Genomic DNA, 17,478 nt, shown 5'->3' on the forward strand with positions numbered 1-17,478 from the left:
AAATCATCACATCATCACATCACATCATATCACATCATCATATAACGCCTACCTACATACCTACCTACCTACCTAAATACTTAGATACATATCACATAATAAGATGGCAACCGAGAAAATCCCACGCTACTTATCTTCGCTTATATTTGTGATGTTACTGTATATACAGTATATACGTTAGAGAAGCGAGGTAGATGGATGGGTGGGTGAGTATCTCATATTGAATGTTGAATGTTAAACTCTTCATTTGAGGGAAAGGAGAGTGTAATGCTCATCTCTTGATGTATAGGTATGCATGGTACATATTCTAAATGTGCTACTTTGGAATCACATACATAGATACATACATCGCTTTTTATCATTTCTGACCTCTCATCTCTCATTCATCTCCCATCTGTCATCTATAATCCTAAATTTAAGCTCTTCTTTCTCTCATCTCTATATTCTCATTTCCCATCTCTCATCTCCCCCAACCTCAACCTCAACCTACTCCTCAAATCACCTAATCAAACTCCCTCTTCTCTCCCAACTTCCCCCACCCTTCCAATACATCCCTATCAACATTACTCGCAAATTCCCTCTCGAAAATCTCTTCTCCCCCACAAACCCTCACCACCTCCCTCAATCTCGCCTTTACAAATTCCCACGCATTAACCCTATGAACCGGATCCACCATATTCCATTCCCTCTTCCTCTTATCTTCCTGAGTCTCACCCTCATATACTTGTTGTTCTCCCCATATCAAATTATCTCCTCCAATATCATCTCTTCCCGCCATCATCTCACTGATAACACTCGTCCACATCGCAAAGAAATCCTGGAGTTTAGAAAGAATAATTTGCGTCATTGGAGAAGGTAATTCCAAAAGACGTGTCAGAGCCAGACAACTCAACTTTTGTCTGTCGATGTTGGCCATGCTGTCGAAATGACGGAACCATTCTTCACTTAACCATTTCCAAATATTTTCAAGATTATTGTCGATACTCATGAGGAGATTAGCGAAGACATTTGGATCTGCTAGTGCAATGCGAGCCAGAATGGTAAAGTAATCTGTCTCAACTACGTCATCCAACTTGGGATATTTACGCTCCGGACCAGTAGTTTGATGAGCTTCCCAAGCATCGCGAAGTCCCGAGAATATCTTTTCCGTATAACCAGATTCGTGGAGATCTTTTGTGATTTGTGTAACACCATTGGAACCTCCTAATTTTTCAGCAGCACGAATTAAATCCTCGACGGTTGTCGTGACAAGGCCGGCCAGATCGCGCTTGGTAACTCCTAGTAAGCTGGTCATATACGAGAGAACTCGAAGTCGATTCGCATCACCCAGCATAGCTTCTGGTGCCAATAAAATATATTCGTTCACGATACCAAGAATGACTCGAAGATTATCAGAACCAAGTTCAAGGAGAGGAAATGCGCAATCGATGAGAGCTAGAACTTCGGGAGATGCAGGTGATGATGACTGAGCGAGAATTTGTGCCCACAAGTCAAGAGCTTCTTCCATAAGGTAGACTTGCATTTCTGAACCGGGTTCCACAGCGCGTTGAATTAGAGGTAATATTAGTGAGTGGTATCTTTCAGATTGACCTTGCATACAAGATACAAGAGTAGACATGATTGTTAATATGGCCTGTTTGAGAAGATGTTCTTCGCCAGAAGCTTCCCAAAGACCTGGTAAAATAGAAACAATTTGATCTGCATATGGAGAGACATGAGTTTCTAACCTGATAGCAATCATTCTAATTGTTTCCAATATTACCAATTTTGTTTCCGTGTTCTCAACCTCTTGAATCAAGGCCATAGTGCGACCAAGAATATCAGGAGCATATGGAAGAAAAGGTTCAACGTGAAATTCGAAATCATCGACAATCGCCTTAAATTGACGAGCTGCAGTAATGCGAACGACATGATCATTGGTTTCATCTTCTGATTTAAGTAGGTGTTGAAAGATTTGATATACCAACGGTCTATTAGCTTGTGATATTCTGACAGGAATCCATTGGCCAAGTAGAATAGCAATTCGTCGACGAAGTACCTTCCAGCTTTGACCGGTTTGTTGAACATCATTAACTAGAGTTGAAGTAAGGAAGGTATCGAAGTCAAAGCTTTGATGTATAACAGCAGCAGATAATCCCATGGCAGTATACACAGCATCCTTGGTGACAACGGATTGCCCATTACTACCTGTAACCGATTGGAAGTATTGTAATAGTGGTGCCACTAGAAGATCTTTGAAGTTGATGACGAGGTCCATGAATAATTTTTCCGCACAAGGTCGGACTTCAAATTCCCAAGTATCTCCACCACCTTCTTCACGTATCTCCCATTCATCCTCATCTTCTTCCCAAGCTTCCAAATCAACTTGACGAAAGACGAAGAATTTAGTAACGATAACACTTGCCATTTCGGCTATTAATTGTTCAGAAAGCAATTGCGATTTGAGGAATGCTACAGCTTGTCGCTGTTCTTCTTTGACCTCGGGAGTTCGATATTTGAAGGATTGTGTTGGACTAAATACCATCTTCATACAAGCTCGCAATAGAGTAAGACCTTTTAGACATAGTTTTTCCATGATCGGTCTATCTTGTTTTGATCCATCATCAGTTGCCAACGCTTTGGCACTGAAATCCTGTGTTGCTGAGCCATAAGAATCTCCAAATTTAGAAACAAATCCCCAATATCCTCTTACCAAATCTATAGAATTAGGCAAGAGTGCGAACGCAGCAGGATGTGTATTTGACATTTGGACATGTAGTTTTGCAAATTGTACGAGGTGCTTCTCAGCTAGTTCCTTAGCAGGTGATGCCAAAACTGTGGATTCTTCATTTACTATTGTGAGAAGTTGACCAAACTGTTGTTGCGATTGTTGCCATATTTGTTGAACATCTTTATCATGATTTGGAAATTCATAACCCACAATAAGAAGTCGTCGAAGGATTTTGATCGCAATCAAACTGTTTTCCATAGCATTTATAGAACCTCCTTGATCATCTGAAGAACTCCCAGAAAGTAAACCAAGCCATTGTGAAACCTTTTGTGTATAAATGCCGCTCAACAAGAATACCATCTCCGGCGTGACTGACTGTAAGCTCGTTTGAGATCTCCTTAATCGGGCGGTAGCCAACTCTTTCACAATCTGTAGCAATATCAACATTCCTCTTTGTAGATGAAGTTGGTTTGTTTCGTTTGCAGTTCGCAGCATTCTAATCAAATTCGTAAGGACATCCGGCCAATCCATAGGATAATCCACTCGGACTACTTTCGAAATCACCAAGGCATTTTGTAAAGCAAGTTGAGGATCCGACTCTTCGAATCCACTCTCTAGCAGATGTGATCGAATATTCTCTTTCTCTTCGGCAGTGATAGCATTTGGAGCTGTCTTTCGCCAATATTTATCGATACCATTTTTCAACTGTATGACCGCAAGATATCTTACTTCGGAGGGTAGGGACTTATCGAGATATACTGCCTGAGCAAAGGTATTAGTTGAGGTGCCCAAATGCCAACATTCATGGAGAAAATACCTGCAGTAAAGTATAGTATCCTCTCTGTGTCTTCCAAGCTTCTAGTTGTTGGGTCCCAGTTTGGATAGCTAGCTGTTGAGAGGACCCTGCCGACTGCAAGGCTAGATATACCTGTTGAGGATTTAGAGGAGCTGCCTCACCAGGAACTTCGATCGCAAACGCCATAACGAAAAGATTTAAACTTTCACAAGATGTCCAAGTAGGTATGCAACGATCTTCAAGAGACGAAAGAAAGTTGTGGTGTAGTATTGAAACTGCGCCCCACCACGAGCTGTTTTTCTTGAGGGTCTCTATTACACCGTAAGGTTAACTTTTTGTTCGAGCTTCTTTTTTTGAGTGACACTTCACTTCAGCCTCGTCAGTGTCAAAGCTCCACCAGGATTCACCAAACATGAGATGCTATCTATTATTCTCAACGTGACCTCGGGAAGCAATGATTGTACGATATTGATATTCGAGTTTCATATTGAATTATCGTTACTCATCTCATGTGTTTGTATCAAAATCATCCAAATTATGTTCGATTTTTTGAGGTTCGGATTTGGCACCCATATCATCATCCTAGAACATCTTTTGGACCCCAATACGAGTTCCCCTCACCTCCCATTGCTTATGACGATATTATACATGAATACCTAGGGTATCATCAGGTTACATTTTATCCAAGACCAGAAGAGGGAATGAAACGATTGTGAGGCCCTGGCAACATCAACAAGATTAAATCACGTATCAGTATCTTCATAATTTCCTACCATGACATCTCTTCCTTCAACTTACAAAGCTCTACGCTTCAGCTCCCTTGCGGGTCCTCTTACCATTGAGGAGCAAGATATCTCATCACTTCAAACTCCGAAAACTCTCGTGATAAAAGTTCATTGTGCGTCTATAAATCCTGTTGATACACAATTATGGCGTGCAGGCATAGTATCCGTAGTCTCTGGCTCAAAAGGCATGGGTCGTGATTTCTCCGGCACCATTGTAGCCATTGGAGATCAGGTGAAAGGGAATTGGTCTATTGGAGATGAAGTCTTTGGGTTGTTATTTCAAGTTGTATGTTTGTTCATCTGCTGATATTTCGGGGGGGGGGGGGGCTTGGGTGTATTACTGACAGGAATAGTTCGGCCAAGGAACTTTCAGTCAATACATTGCTGTTAATCCAGCTTCAGACCCAGTGGTCAAAAAACCTAATTGTCTATCTCATGAAGCCGCTGCATCGATTCCTCTCGTTGCATTAACCATGTTTGCGGCTTTGGATTGGCTTCCCGCAACTAGAGGTAATTCGCAGAGAAAAGTGATTGTACGAGGAGCATCAGGAGGATGTGGTTCATGGGCTGTTCAATGTGAGTTCCTCTCTACTCATTACTAAAATATTTGACATGTTATAAAATAACATTAACACATCTCCAAGTGGCCAAAAATCTCTACGATTGTCACGTCACAGCCATCTGCTCCTCTAAAAATATCGAGTATGTCAAAAGTCTAGGAGCAGATGAAATAATAGATTACACCTCCGAACCAGTTCTTGAAACACTAATCAACAGCAAGAATACTTCAACAGAATACGATCTACTGATAGATTGCGTGGGAGGAACAGACCTCATACCCTCCTACGTGCGTCCTTCCCCCTTTCCCCAGATCTCAAACTCCCTCCTACCCCCTAATACCTAACATCCACACAGCAAACTCTCCTCCACCCCCACGGCGCCTACACAACCATCGTCGGCGACAAAACCGACGTTAAAGGTCTCGGCGGACCCGTGACATACTTCAAAAATCCCATCCAAATCTGGCGTTACATATCCGGTTTCATATGGGGTCCTCGTTATGCCGTGATATCTCTCCATACCAAATCCGAGTATCTGGAAAAGATAGTTGGATTGGCTGAGAGAGGGGAGGTGAAAATCGAGATTCAGGAGGTGGTTAAGGATGCGTTGAATGAGGAGACGGAGGGATGGAAGAAAGCCATTGAGATTATTGAGAGTGCAAGGGTTAGAGGAAAGGTTGTTCTGGAGATCTTGTGATGTGGAGGAATGATTGTGAATTATTTGATGATGATCTACTAATTGACCCTAATAACATAGCTTTCAGTCCAGGAATTGGATCTAATCTTTGGTCCCAACTGAGACGAATCCCATTTATAAATTCTGTTAATCGCCCAGACTTAGAATGTATAACTTCAACATGGGAATCTATACGTGCAGTATGATAACCGAATACATTCTGTTTGTTGATGTAGTTGAGCTATCCAAGTTTTGTATAAAAAATCTAAGCATATGAATGCACATTTGAATTGGATAACTCAGCTACAATCTTCTACCTCTTCTTTCACTTCAATCAAGCCATATCTTTCTTTTCTTCTTTGCACAATCCAAGACCCCAATTCTCCCCATATCTTCTCCTTTTCCGCAGGCGACAACGATGCTGCCAGTCCAGATGTACTAGATGCCACAAAAAGCCTAGCTCCTCTCCATGAATCTTCACCCTTTATAACTCCCAAATTCTCTTCTTCCAATTGCCACCCGTATCTGAACTCATCCTTTGCCATAGCCCTTCCCTTCTTGACTCTCCACACACTCTCCCAAATACCCTTCCCAACCAATGCTACAACTTCCGGTCTATAAACTCTAATCTTCTCTTCCAACAAACTCACTCCCTCATCCATTTCTTTTTTTGACAACTCCCCTCCATTCCTTGTAGGTCTTTCCACAATATTTGTATTTCCCAAAGAATATAACTCTGGTAGTTTTACATCATCCTCCGCCTTCAAAAGTCGAGTGGTACAACCTGATGAATAGAGTATTTTCCAGAAACGATTGGAAGGATGTGCATAGGCGTGGCCAACTTGAGCGGTCAATAAACCTGGGTTGAGACCTACGAAAAGACACAGAAGATTAGGTGCTATGACATCGGGGAGAAACGAGAGATGCGCGTAGTGGGATGGAGGTTTGTAGCCTCCGCCAGCGCGGGAACGACGTTTTTTGGCTGGAGAGGGTTTGCTTGATGGTGTAGCGGAAATTGACTCGAGCCTTCGTTTTAGGGGAGAAGGGGTTGCGTTTGCATACTTAGGAACTTCGACGGGGCGCATTGTAGGTGATTGCCTCTTTCGAACACTTGTTGGTATAGGCGAAGTCATAGGGGAGGGCGTACAATCGCCACGCAGCTCCATTTTAATGAGTCGATCGTGCTGCTCACTCATTCCTTCAGGGGAATTCCGCCCAGCTTCATTACATGACATTCCATCTTTATGATTCCTATGTTCATGCGTTCCTTGCTCGGGCGATTTGCAATTCCAAGCTTCCAACCGGTTGCTTTCGAATTCTGATCGAAAACCTGCCGTGACATCGGGAGCGTCTGTACAGAATTCCTGCTGTAGAGGAGAAAGAGATGATTGTGAGGTTGATGATTTTGACAGAAGATCCCGGGGAGTTATTCGGGGATTCTGTCGGCGAGGGCGTGGAGGTGGATTTGGGGAGTATGTGAATGAGGAGAGATTCAATTTGCCTTGAAAGCTTGGTGCTGTTATGTTAGGTGCAGCATCTGCTTCTATCTCTGCCTTTTTGAAGTATTTGGAGTTCACTTGTTTACCCATATTTTTGGGCAATGGATATGATGTTAGGGTTGTGATGAGTATTCGAATAGATGTACAAAATAAATCTGCCGGGTCAGCATTTTAAGTAGAGAATAGCAATGACGTCTGTTGAAACGACGAATTCTCCAGAAGAGTTATTACCATAATTGCGACACAAATAGAAGTAACATGAAAATACTCGTAATTGTTGCGTGCATAGCTTTTTAATATCCTCAACATACCGACAATGCATGGAGAAAAATCCAAATGCGTCGTGTCGTTTACAGAAGAAAGAAAAGAAACGATACCCAATTAATATAAATAGAATGGTAAGTTGTTCTAGCGACCCTCATTATTTACTTATTCATACATGACGGTGAGTGGATGGTGGGGCTGGGCTGTGCGGTGCCTTCCCTCAATAAGACACATGGAAACAAAAAGTTATATAAATTCCATTTCCCCTGATTTATTTGATTCTTTAATTTCTCAATTTCCAAATCCTTCATCCCCTATACATTACGATACCATTCTTTACATAACACGAAATCATGGAATCCGTTCAGAAAGTACTCGATACATTGCACATTGGAGGCAAGACACAAGCTGCCCCTCCTAAAGAGCCCAGCTCCACCGAGCTTGAACAGCTCAAGGAGAAGTACACCAAAGCAAAGCAAGATCAGGTTTTTGCATTTTACGATACCCTCGAAGTTGCAGAGAAAGCTGCTCTCTATGAACAACTTTCCAATTTCGATCCTGAATACATCAACAAAATCACCGATGCAGCTCTCAACCCACCCAAGACCCAAGATGCCGACAAAGAAACTGGTCTCGAACCACTCCCTGAATCTGCGACTGCCAGTATTCTCGATTCAAAAGCTGAAGATATTGAGAAGTGGTATGAAACGGGTTTGGATTTGATAGCTGAGAATAAGGTTGCAGTGGTACTTATGGCTGGTGGCCAAGGAACCCGTTTGGGAAGTTCAGCTCCAAAGGGCTGCTTCAATATTGGTCTACCTTCCGAAAAATCTCTTTTCCAAATACAGGCAGAACGTATTCGCAGAGTTCAGAGATTGGCACATAAGAAGGCTGGTTATGCAGCGGATAAAAAGGTGGTTGTTCCATGGTATGTGATGACCAGTGGACCAACTCGAGGACCTACTGCAGACTACTTTGAGGAAAACAAATACTTTGGTTTGGAAAAGGAGAATGTTATTATCTTCGAACAAGGTGTTCTCCCTTGTATTTCGAATGATGGTAAAATTCTTTTGGAGAGTAAGGGTAAGGTTGCTGTTGCACCAGATGGAAACGGTGGTATCTATCAAGCCATCGTCACATCAAATGTTATGTCTGACATGACAAACCGGGGTATTCAACACATTCACGCTTACTGCGTAGACAACTGTCTCGTCAAGGTAGCAGATCCAGTGTTCATTGGATTTTCAGCTTCTAAAGATGTCGATATTGCTACAAAGGTTGTACGAAAGAGAGATGCTACCGAATCTGTTGGTCTGATCCTTCTCAAGAATGGCAAGCCAGATGTTGTTGAATATTCTGAAATCGACAAGGAGACCGCTGAAGCTAAAGATGCCAAGCAACCAGATGTCTTGAAGTTCAGAGCAGCAAACATTGTTAACCACTATTACTCTTTCCGATTTCTTGAGTCGATCCCTCAATGGGCTCACAAGTTACCTCACCATGTTGCAAGAAAGAAGATTCCTTATGTGGATACTGAGAAGGGTACAACTGTCAAACCTGAGAAGCCAAACGGTATCAAACTTGAGCAATTTGTTTTCGATGTTTTCCCAATGTTGGAACTCAACAAGTTTGCCTGTATGGAAGTCAAACGTGAGGATGAGTTCTCACCACTGAAGAACGCGAGGGGTACTGGTGAAGATGATCCAGATACTAGTAAGAAACATATCATGGATCAAGGAAAACGATGGGTACAAGCTGCAGGTGCTACTGTTGTCGGTGAGAGCACCGATGATGGTATCGAAGTTTCTCCATTGATCAGTTACGTAAGTCAACCACTCACTTGTCCCATGCCGCTCGGTTCAGTTAAGCTAACATGTCTACAGGGTGGAGAAGGATTGGAGAAGTTGAAGGGTCAGACCATCACTGCCCCAGCTGTTTTGGAGAAGGAGCTGTCATGATGCCTTAAAAGGGCTAATCAGATGAACAATTTAGGAAGTTTTTGGTTTGGCTATAAGCTCTGATAGCAATATTATCATTCAATACAAGCGAGACATTTCGAAGCAAAGTGGATAAGTAAAAGCACTAATACAAGATATCAATAACACCAGAATATCTACCGTGATTTTGGTGACTGTTCAATACTTCCCATATCCATATCCGAGGAGAACATTAAATCTGCGATCTCAGCCCCTGAGGTGAGAATCAGCTAAGACTTTTAGAACAAAGAAATACTTCTAGTGTGTATCCTAAGCCTCCATTGCTGAACTAAGAGGATAATAAGCCTTGCTCCATGACAATAATTTGCCTCCACATATCTTTTGAAGGGGTTCTAGAAGATTTCTACCAGTAGTCTAGTGGTCATGCATTCATCAACAACCGGCAAGCGTGAGCGTGGAAAAACTACCGGTTATACTCTAACAACAGTCCAGATGATCAACCCCGCCATTATTATTGGTAATGAGTGGCTAAAGAGATCGGATCTATCCATCCGTCACTCCTCTCCACATCACGTGTTGAAATTCCACGATGTACCGTATGTGCGGATGCTGGGAAGAGAAGTGCATGATGTGGAGATGGAAAACTGGGAAAAAGTGGTGGAGGCATCGTGCTACTGGATATGCTTAAATTTCCTCCGTCTTATCCGTAGATTAGAGTACATAGAGTATCTTACTTTTATCTTACATCACTTTCCTGAGCAAAAATCAGAGGGAAATGAATGAATATGTGGATGGGTGTGAAAACTGGTTTTACTTACATATCTCAGTATTCGAGATTATGGTTGAGTACCGTAGGTATTCGTATTCTATCCAGCTATCTATCGATCAATCGTGATGGGAAGGGAAGGGAAGGGATGGGAAACAATTGATGGTTAAAGTTATGATATATATGATTTGTTAGTTCGTGCTATTCTTCATCTACATCTCATCGTCGTCTTTGCGGTCCGATATACTCTTAGAAAAACATAAAGTAAGAACCTTAGCCCGATAATAACAATCAAAAACCCAAATGACATCTGCCAAGCCACCTCGTGGCAGTGCCAAGCAGCGCGCCCAAAGATCTGAAATCCATTCCCAAGAGAGGTGTGAAGTGTGAATGTGACGGAGGAGAAACTACCTAATTAATAAGTGATGAGGCGAATCATGAGACGAATCTTGGCTGTGCTCCGGATCAGAATCGGGAAGCCGCTCTTTCGCGGTGGTCATTAGTCGGAGAAAGGATAAGTAAGTACTTACTACCTAATAGGTAAATTCGGAGAATACCTAGTAGTCATCAATGATGTAGGGAGAGTAGAGTACCGGTATATATGGAGTGACTTTGCCCCGGACGGGATTCGCTTGATCTTTTTCTAGCTGTTGCAAGTGAAGTTCGCAAGTGAAGTTTGCAAACACATCGACATCACAATTCATCCACGGTGAAACAAAGCGCATTTTGGGAAACTTTTAAAGTTTGGGTCGCATACCGATTTTTTATCTGTGTATTTGGTGTTTACATCTACATCAATATTATCCAACACATTTTATTCAACGGGGGAGAATAATATTTCAACTACTTCTTTCTTTCTTTTATCCTTCACGCATCGCATTACGATATAATAGATCTCTTCATCAATCAATCATCACAAGAAACACAGTAATAAACATCCTCACCTAACCAACCATGAGGACGGATCTCTGGACCGTAGCACTGCTACTCTTCTCCTCCACTCCCTCATTTGCGCATCCGCAATACATTCCCTCTGCAGAATTGATCACACGCGATGCAAACGCACAGCCTGTAGTCGAAGCCGAGGAATTCACATACTATTCGCGCGAGGAGAAACGGGGTGGCGATTTATTCAAACGTAAGGGTGGAGGAGGCGGTGGCGGTAAGGGAGGAGGTGGAAGTTCGAGCGGTGGCAGTAGTAGTAGTGGAAGTAGTGGAAGCAGTGGAAGCAGTTCTTCAAGGTATGTTTATGGAAATTTTCTTCTTTCCGATTCTGAGATCTATGGAATGGATGCTGTGAGGTGAAGTGATGCGAAAGAATCTTGAGGAGGGGAATTGAGGGACCATCTCGGCTGTTGGGGGTAAAGCACCGAGATTCGGTTTTTGGGCGGAATGTACTGGATTGAGTTCAAAAGAACCAAGCTCTAACATGATAATAAATAGTTCTGGTTCTTCGTCCGGGAAAGGAGGTGTCACATCCTCTTCCTCTTCGTCGGGTGGTGCTACGAAAGCTGGCTCGGGTCCCGCTCCTGCTTATGGTGGGGGGGAGATATGTATGTACCTTTCCCAAAGATTCAAGTATTGATTACTAACCGACAAACAGTATGGCGGAGGAGCAACAACACCATATTCCTCAGGAGCTCGTTCACCTCTCGGAATCGCCCCTGTCTTCCTCGGTTTGGGTGCCCTATCCATCTTCCCCGGTCTCTGGCTCTACGGTGCCTACAGCTATCCATACCACAACCCCTATTCCTTCCGCAACCACTCCGCTACCCGCAACGGCACCAATACTACATCTGCCTCTATCGAAACCCGTCAAGATTCAGACACCACGGGTGTCAACGAGACAAAACCAGTCACATGTCTCTGTGCTGCATACAGCGAATGCGGATGCGACGACAGTGGAAACTCGACATTCCTGGATCAGATAATCGGAGATGGAAGCTACGCGGCGTTGAACAAGTCGCTGGTTAATGTCGCGGAGGTTAATGGTACATCGACGATTCTCATCAATGGTACGTTGCCTAATGGAACGACTGCGAGTGGCGGGTCGGATTCAGCGGCTGGGAGGACGATAGTAGAGGGTTTGGGATGGTGGGTTATGGTTGCGACGGTTTTCGCTACTTGTTTTGCTATTTGATTTTCTTTCTGAAGATTTGGGGAATCAGAAAAAAGAAAATTAAGGAACAAGTCAAGATAACCTAGGAATTGCGTTCCCAGTACACTTGCAAGCAAAGCAGTTCAGAGAAGACACGGAATTTCATTGTATATTTTCAACACGAACATGGGCGGTATCATTATTCTTTTCTGGCGTCTCAAAAACGATGGGAAGGGAATGGAATGGAATGAAATAAATTGGGAGGATACGAGATGAATTTATACCCCGATACGTTTGTATTATTAGTACTTATGAGATAATGGCGGTTTGGGGGTATATTGATGGATGGATGAGGGATAAATATATCCCTCAATAGAATATAATACGAGGGCGGGTAAAGTGAGCAAGGCAGTAAATGCTAAGATAGGCAATGGTCTTCAGATAATACAAATTGTGCGTTTTATTTCTCGATCTTATGGCGTGAGCGAAAAATAAATGAATGAATGTTTCGAGTGAGGTATATGTATCTAGATAGTGGAAGTATGGTATGGACGCTTCGTTTGAAGTTCAGCAACTCCTTCATAGTTCGGTTAAATAATCGGACAGAAAATGAGGTTCTAATTAAATATCGTCTTGCCAGTGTTCCTTTTCGTGAGAATTTTATATTCTATAAGTACATTTTATTCTATCTATTTCGTTTTATTTGATCCCATCCTATTCTACATTATACCCCTCATGTCGATGCAAAACTCCTCGCTTTACGTCGTCGTATCAATTCTCCCAACGGTATCTCATCTTCATCCACAATATTCGCTTCTTCATCCACCCCATAATCTCTCAATCTATCACCTTCCGAATTTGTCCAGCCTTCTTCTCCGTCGAGTCCCTCTTCATATTCTTCACTTTCGTCTTCGACCTCCTCCTCTTCGTCATCTTCTTCATAGTACCCATCTCCTTTGTTGATAGTACCTCCTATATCATCTTTCTTCCAACGTTTCAAATCCGCTTCTTGACGCTGTCTAAATGCATCTCGTTCTTCTTCTATACTCCCATAGACTTTCTCTTCCATCGGGATCGTTTCCACACCCACACATCCCGCTCTCCTTCCCAACTTGTCCGGATCCGGAGGCGGCCACATACCCACCCTATCATTAAATCCATTCTCCTCCCAAGTCCCCGCGCTCTCTACACTTGGTCCCCCTGCAAGTGGATTAAACCATACAAGTATATTCGCACTCCCCATCGCTTGCACAATATTCTCCCAAATACCTATATCAAAGGGGAATTCTACTTTGTGCACTCTGACTCTGCGTCCTCCATTCGCATACACATAGCCGCGCATATTTTTCGATTTCGAGCGCTCGATCACCGCATCGTGGCGTTCGATTTCCCAGGCTTCGATCATGTAGATGTTTGTTGCGAGAGAGTAGACGGTGCGCAGAAAGAGGAGGGACATGGCGAAGAGGGAGAGCCCGGCGGAACAGGTGATTATGAAGAGGAGGGTGAGGGAGGTGGTTGAGGGGCCTAGGTAGGAAGGGAGGGTACTTTCGGAAATGACGTAGCTGATGCGGATGCAGAGGAAGAAGGCGAGGATGAGGAGGGAAAATACGGCGTAGAAGAGGAAGCGGACGAAATGGGGGAAGGTAATGTGGGAGACGCAGTTGTTGGTCCAGGGACAGTGGTGGTCCATTTTGGAATGCAGCTAGAGGGTGTTAATTATGATACTTATCCGGAGTTGGATTTTAGAAAGGTAGAATCAGAGAGAGGGAGATATACCGTTTACATTGTTTACAATGATGTGCTCTAGGCGGCTTCACCGCATCACATTTCTTACACCATCTCACATTTTCCCACTCTATCTTTTCTAAACCTTCACCTTCTCCAATCGCCTTCTCATCCCTCCCGTCCTTCTCCGTTTCCTTCTCAATCTCACTCGCAACTCTATCAGCCCAGCCCCTTTCCCCCGGATCAACAGAACAAGTCTTCCAATAACACCATATCATAGCCCACGCACTTGCATTGAAAATCACCGTTTCTCCGGTACTCAGAGACCCGGGCTCGAGAAAATAGAATAGTATCTGGGATCCATAAACGAGAAACGTCATGTGGAAGTAACAAAATGGTTGTGCGAGATCGCTTATCTTATTAATTCGACATTTGGATAGCAGGGAAAGACGCGTTTGCGTCATGGTGAAATGTGGTGTTTACATTAACTGATTTGCTTGTGTTGATGAATAGGTATTGATATTGATACCGAACCTTGAAGCTTTGTAAGAAACATCGGAAAGGGACCCCTAAATTCGTGCATGTGCGTACCTACTAGGTACATAGGTAGCCTACAGCCTCGCACCCTCGTACGAACCACCTAAGCTCGGACACCTCAGCACATCCAAGCCCGAGATTAGGTAATAACGACAGGATGGAACGGACTCTTCATACCTATGCGTCATTGGTCAGCTCGTTAAACATATCACGTGTAGCAGGGTAGTTACACGACACAGCGAAGACTAGCGGGAAATTCGAGGGGTTGCAAATCTGAGAAATCCATGAGATTATGTCTCCACGTACAGAAGAGGAAACCGAGATATCCTTTCCCGCTCGAACAAGCTTTGTAGACATGGTGCAAGTGCATTTTTTGTTGCTGGGGTTGGAGTTTAATGTGGGCTCTAGAGCGAAGGTCATTGTTGGGAGCTGGAACGAAGCAATTGATAGATTGATGGTTTGCTGATAGGCTGAAATGGAGTTGAAACGGAGTGATGTGGTTGGTACGGACGTAGTTTTTTTGGTCTCCCTTGGGATTGCGATTAGAAATGTCTACCATTCGAGAATTTGCTAAGATTCTAGAAGTTAGTTTCTTTTTTCTTGAGATCTAGGTTGCATGACTAGATGTTTATATAGAAATGCTTGTCCCGCATCTGTATTTTGAATTATGCCATACTCTGTATAAATCAAGGCAGCTTTATAATGTCTTAGCAAAGTTTTCCCTGTCTATACGTTCTTGCATTACTTGAACATTCATCTTTCGCTACTACATTAATCTTCTCGTGTACCCTTCGCATCGCATTTGGTATCTCCAACCATGGTTGAATCCACGAACACTCCGGACTTGGAGACCCCCACAATCTTACCAGCAAGATCTCCCAATACCAGTGCTTCAGATCTTCCTGTCAGTATTCAGGAGAAGCCTGCCGCCGCAGATGTCGTCGTCGAAGCAAAAATCGAATTCGAACCAAGCACAACCTTCATCCTTGCTTTCTCCTCCATATGTCTCATCACTCTCGCCGCCGCACTTGATGCCACCTCTCTCAGTATCGCCCTGCCAATCATCACCGCGAAACTAAAAGGATCAGCTATTGAAGCCTTCTGGTCTGGCACATCGTTTTTACTCACTTCTGCGGTATCTCAGCCTGTTATCGCGGGGTTAAGCCATGTTTTTGGCAGAAAGGAATTATTACTTGGTTCGGCTGTATTATTTGGTATCGGTAGTATCTTGGCGGCTGTGGCAAATAATTTTACTTTGATGTATGTGTTGTCTCAAACTGGGCTGGGGAATATTTGCTAATGGTGAAACTTTAACAGGCTGGTGGGCAGAAGTGTTCAAGGCATTGGAGGAGGAGGAATCTTGTCTCTGGGTGAGATTCTCGTCACAGATTTGGTTCCTCTTTCTGTTAGAGGTGCTTATTTTGGTTATATAGGTATGAGTTCTTTCTTGACATGAGATAGTATATCAACTGACTGTAGAAATAGGAAGTATTTGGGCTATCGGAAGTGTTGGTGGTCCATTGATGGGTGGTGGTAAGTTTTCTTCCATCCTCTTACGCACACTCGTCTAACTTCTTCCTCTAGCTTTCGCAGAAAATGTCTCTTGGAGATGGATCTTCTGGATCAATATCCCCATCATTGTATCCGGAGCAATCGCAATCATTCTATTCCTGAAAATTAAACGTACGCCAGGAAATCTATTAGCCAAAGTCAAAAGATTCGATTGGTTTGGTTCCGTCATCTTTATTTCTTCAACAATATCTTTCTTGATTCCTATCACATGGGGTATGAATATCCATTCCAACCTATAACCTACATCGCTAACAAGACTAGGCGGTGTAATGTACGCTTGGGATTCGTGGAGAGTACTCTTCCCTCTCTTAATTGGCGTCGTAGGTTTAATTGGTTTCTCCTTTTATGAAAAAAGACTCTCCGATCGTGCATTCGATTCCGAAGGCGAGCTCCTCCCGGGAGATAATATCGAGCCCATAATCCGTTTCAGTATCTTCGGTACATGGTCAGCGATTATCATATACTTTCAAACAATGATGCACGGAATGGTTCTTTGGTCTTTGTTGTATTATCTTCCCTTGTATTATGAGGCTGTTCAAGGATACACACCCATCATCTCTGGTGTAGCCATCTTACCCGAGACTAGTTTCGTTGCTGTAAGTCATACAAGTCCTTTTCTTACAGCTCCCCAAACTTACTAACGCATCCCCAGCCCATGTCAATAGTAGTCGGTGTCCTTGCTGCCAAAATAGGTCGCTACAGATGGGCACTCTGGTCCGGTTGGTCTCTCGCAACTTTCGGTTCAGGACTCCTCTATCTCCTCAAGCCATCAACTTCAATTGTGCAATGGGTATTCCTCAATGTTCCCATCGCAATCGGTACGGGAATGTTATTCCCATCCATGTCACTTGGGAATCAAGCCTCTTCCCGTCCTCAAGATGCAGGCCACGCAGCTGCTTTCTTCACGTTTGATCGTGTGTTCGGTCAATCGATTGGTGTTGCCGTCGGGGGTGTTGTGTTTCAAAATCAAATCAAGGAGAAACTTCTCGCCTATCCACTTCTTGCTAGCATGGCAACAGAATACAGTAAAGATGCAACGGCATTGGTGAAATTGATTCAGAATATGGACGAAGGATTGGAAAAGACTCAGCTGAAGGAGGCGTACGCGGGTAGTTTAAAAATGATTTGGATTGTCATGTGTGCATTGTCTGGAGCGGCGCTGGTGTCGAGTTTCTTTGTCAGAGGATATAGTTTGGAGGTGGAGCATAAGACGTTGCAGGGGTTGAAGGAGGAGAAGAAGGGGGATATGGAGGCGGTGGGGGAGAAATAAAGGCGTGTTTGGGTTTATGATTTAATGATTTTAGATTTATGCTTTTTATTTTCGTGAAGGGTCTTGTTACGATATGACAGACGTGGGACAGCATTTGGGTTTTATACAGTATAGGTTGGACGGATAGAAGATGATAAGGAGCGGGGATATGGTCCCTCCTTTTCACGAGACTACTCAGACTTTGTAGTAGAATAATATTAATCTCATTTTTCTCATGATTCAAAATATCAACGTGAGTAAAGTCTCAATATTTGTTGTGATGAGTAGGCGCATGATAATTACA

General features: G+C 43.3%; 7 protein-coding genes across 7 annotated transcripts; 4 read left to right on the forward strand and 3 right to left on the reverse strand.

Annotated features, from left to right (window-relative positions):
- Nucleotides 1-502: 502 nt before the first annotated feature.
- Nucleotides 503-3,692, reverse strand: EAF02_003244 (uncharacterized protein; the record flags this gene model as incomplete). The annotated part of the gene is made up of 2 exons (XM_038899292.1): nt 503-3,472; nt 3,528-3,692. 2 exons carry the CDS (start codon nt 3,690-3,692, stop codon nt 503-505), a joined length of 3,135 nt encoding a protein of 1,044 aa, XP_038761580.1.
- On the forward strand, nt 566-7,393 carry EAF02_003245 (uncharacterized protein). The gene is made up of 5 exons (XM_038899293.1): nt 566-3,477; nt 3,534-4,577; nt 4,645-4,867; nt 4,936-5,138; nt 5,207-7,393. The coding sequence occupies exons 2-5, from the start codon at nt 4,281-4,283 to the stop codon at nt 5,546-5,548; spliced, it is 1,065 nt and encodes a 354-aa protein (XP_038761581.1). The 5' UTR covers nt 566-3,477; nt 3,534-4,280; the 3' UTR covers nt 5,549-7,393.
- Nucleotides 5,827-7,116, reverse strand: EAF02_003246 (uncharacterized protein; the record flags this gene model as incomplete). The annotated part of the gene is made up of 1 exon (XM_038899294.1): nt 5,827-7,116. One exon carries the CDS (start codon nt 7,114-7,116, stop codon nt 5,827-5,829), a length of 1,290 nt encoding a protein of 429 aa, XP_038761582.1.
- Nucleotides 7,394-7,643: 250 nt separating the features above from the next.
- Nucleotides 7,644-9,248, forward strand: EAF02_003247 (uncharacterized protein; the record flags this gene model as incomplete). Its single annotated transcript, XM_038899295.1, has 2 exons — nt 7,644-9,113; nt 9,174-9,248. 2 exons carry the CDS (start codon nt 7,644-7,646, stop codon nt 9,246-9,248), a joined length of 1,545 nt encoding a protein of 514 aa, XP_038761583.1.
- Nucleotides 9,249-10,947: 1,699 nt separating this feature from the next.
- On the forward strand, nt 10,948-12,133 carry EAF02_003248 (uncharacterized protein; the record flags this gene model as incomplete). Its single annotated transcript, XM_038899296.1, has 3 exons — nt 10,948-11,234; nt 11,437-11,531; nt 11,631-12,133. 3 exons carry the CDS (start codon nt 10,948-10,950, stop codon nt 12,131-12,133), a joined length of 885 nt encoding a protein of 294 aa, XP_038761584.1.
- Nucleotides 12,134-12,824: 691 nt separating this feature from the next.
- Nucleotides 12,825-14,196, reverse strand: EAF02_003249 (uncharacterized protein; the record flags this gene model as incomplete). Its single annotated transcript, XM_038899297.1, has 2 exons — nt 12,825-13,793; nt 13,936-14,196. The coding sequence occupies 2 exons, from the start codon at nt 14,194-14,196 to the stop codon at nt 12,825-12,827; spliced, it is 1,230 nt and encodes a 409-aa protein (XP_038761585.1).
- Nucleotides 14,197-15,170: 974 nt separating this feature from the next.
- EAF02_003250 (uncharacterized protein) lies at nt 15,171-17,195 on the forward strand (the record flags this gene model as incomplete). Its single annotated transcript, XM_038899298.1, has 6 exons — nt 15,171-15,613; nt 15,671-15,786; nt 15,839-15,886; nt 15,938-16,138; nt 16,187-16,521; nt 16,578-17,195. 6 exons carry the CDS (start codon nt 15,171-15,173, stop codon nt 17,193-17,195), a joined length of 1,761 nt encoding a protein of 586 aa, XP_038761586.1.
- Nucleotides 17,196-17,478: the final 283 nt, after the last annotated feature.

Source organism: Botrytis sinoallii, assembly GCF_014898435.1.
Source record: "Botrytis sinoallii strain Bc 23 chromosome Unknown BSIN_004, whole genome shotgun sequence".
Lineage (NCBI taxonomy): Eukaryota > Fungi > Ascomycota > Leotiomycetes > Helotiales > Sclerotiniaceae > Botrytis > Botrytis sinoallii.

Bases quoted from the DNA above. Each gene is read 5' to 3' on its own strand.
- EAF02_003245 (XM_038899293.1), top strand. From the start codon at position 4,281: ATGACATCTCTTCCTTCAACTTACAAAGCTCTACGCTTCAGCTCCCTT. The intron at 4,578-4,644 runs GTATGTTTGTTC...TGACAGGAATAG, and splicing joins TTGGGTTGTTATTTCAAGTT to TTCGGCCAAGGAACTTTCAG. The intron at 4,868-4,935 runs GTGAGTTCCTCT...CACATCTCCAAG, and splicing joins TGGTTCATGGGCTGTTCAAT to TGGCCAAAAATCTCTACGAT.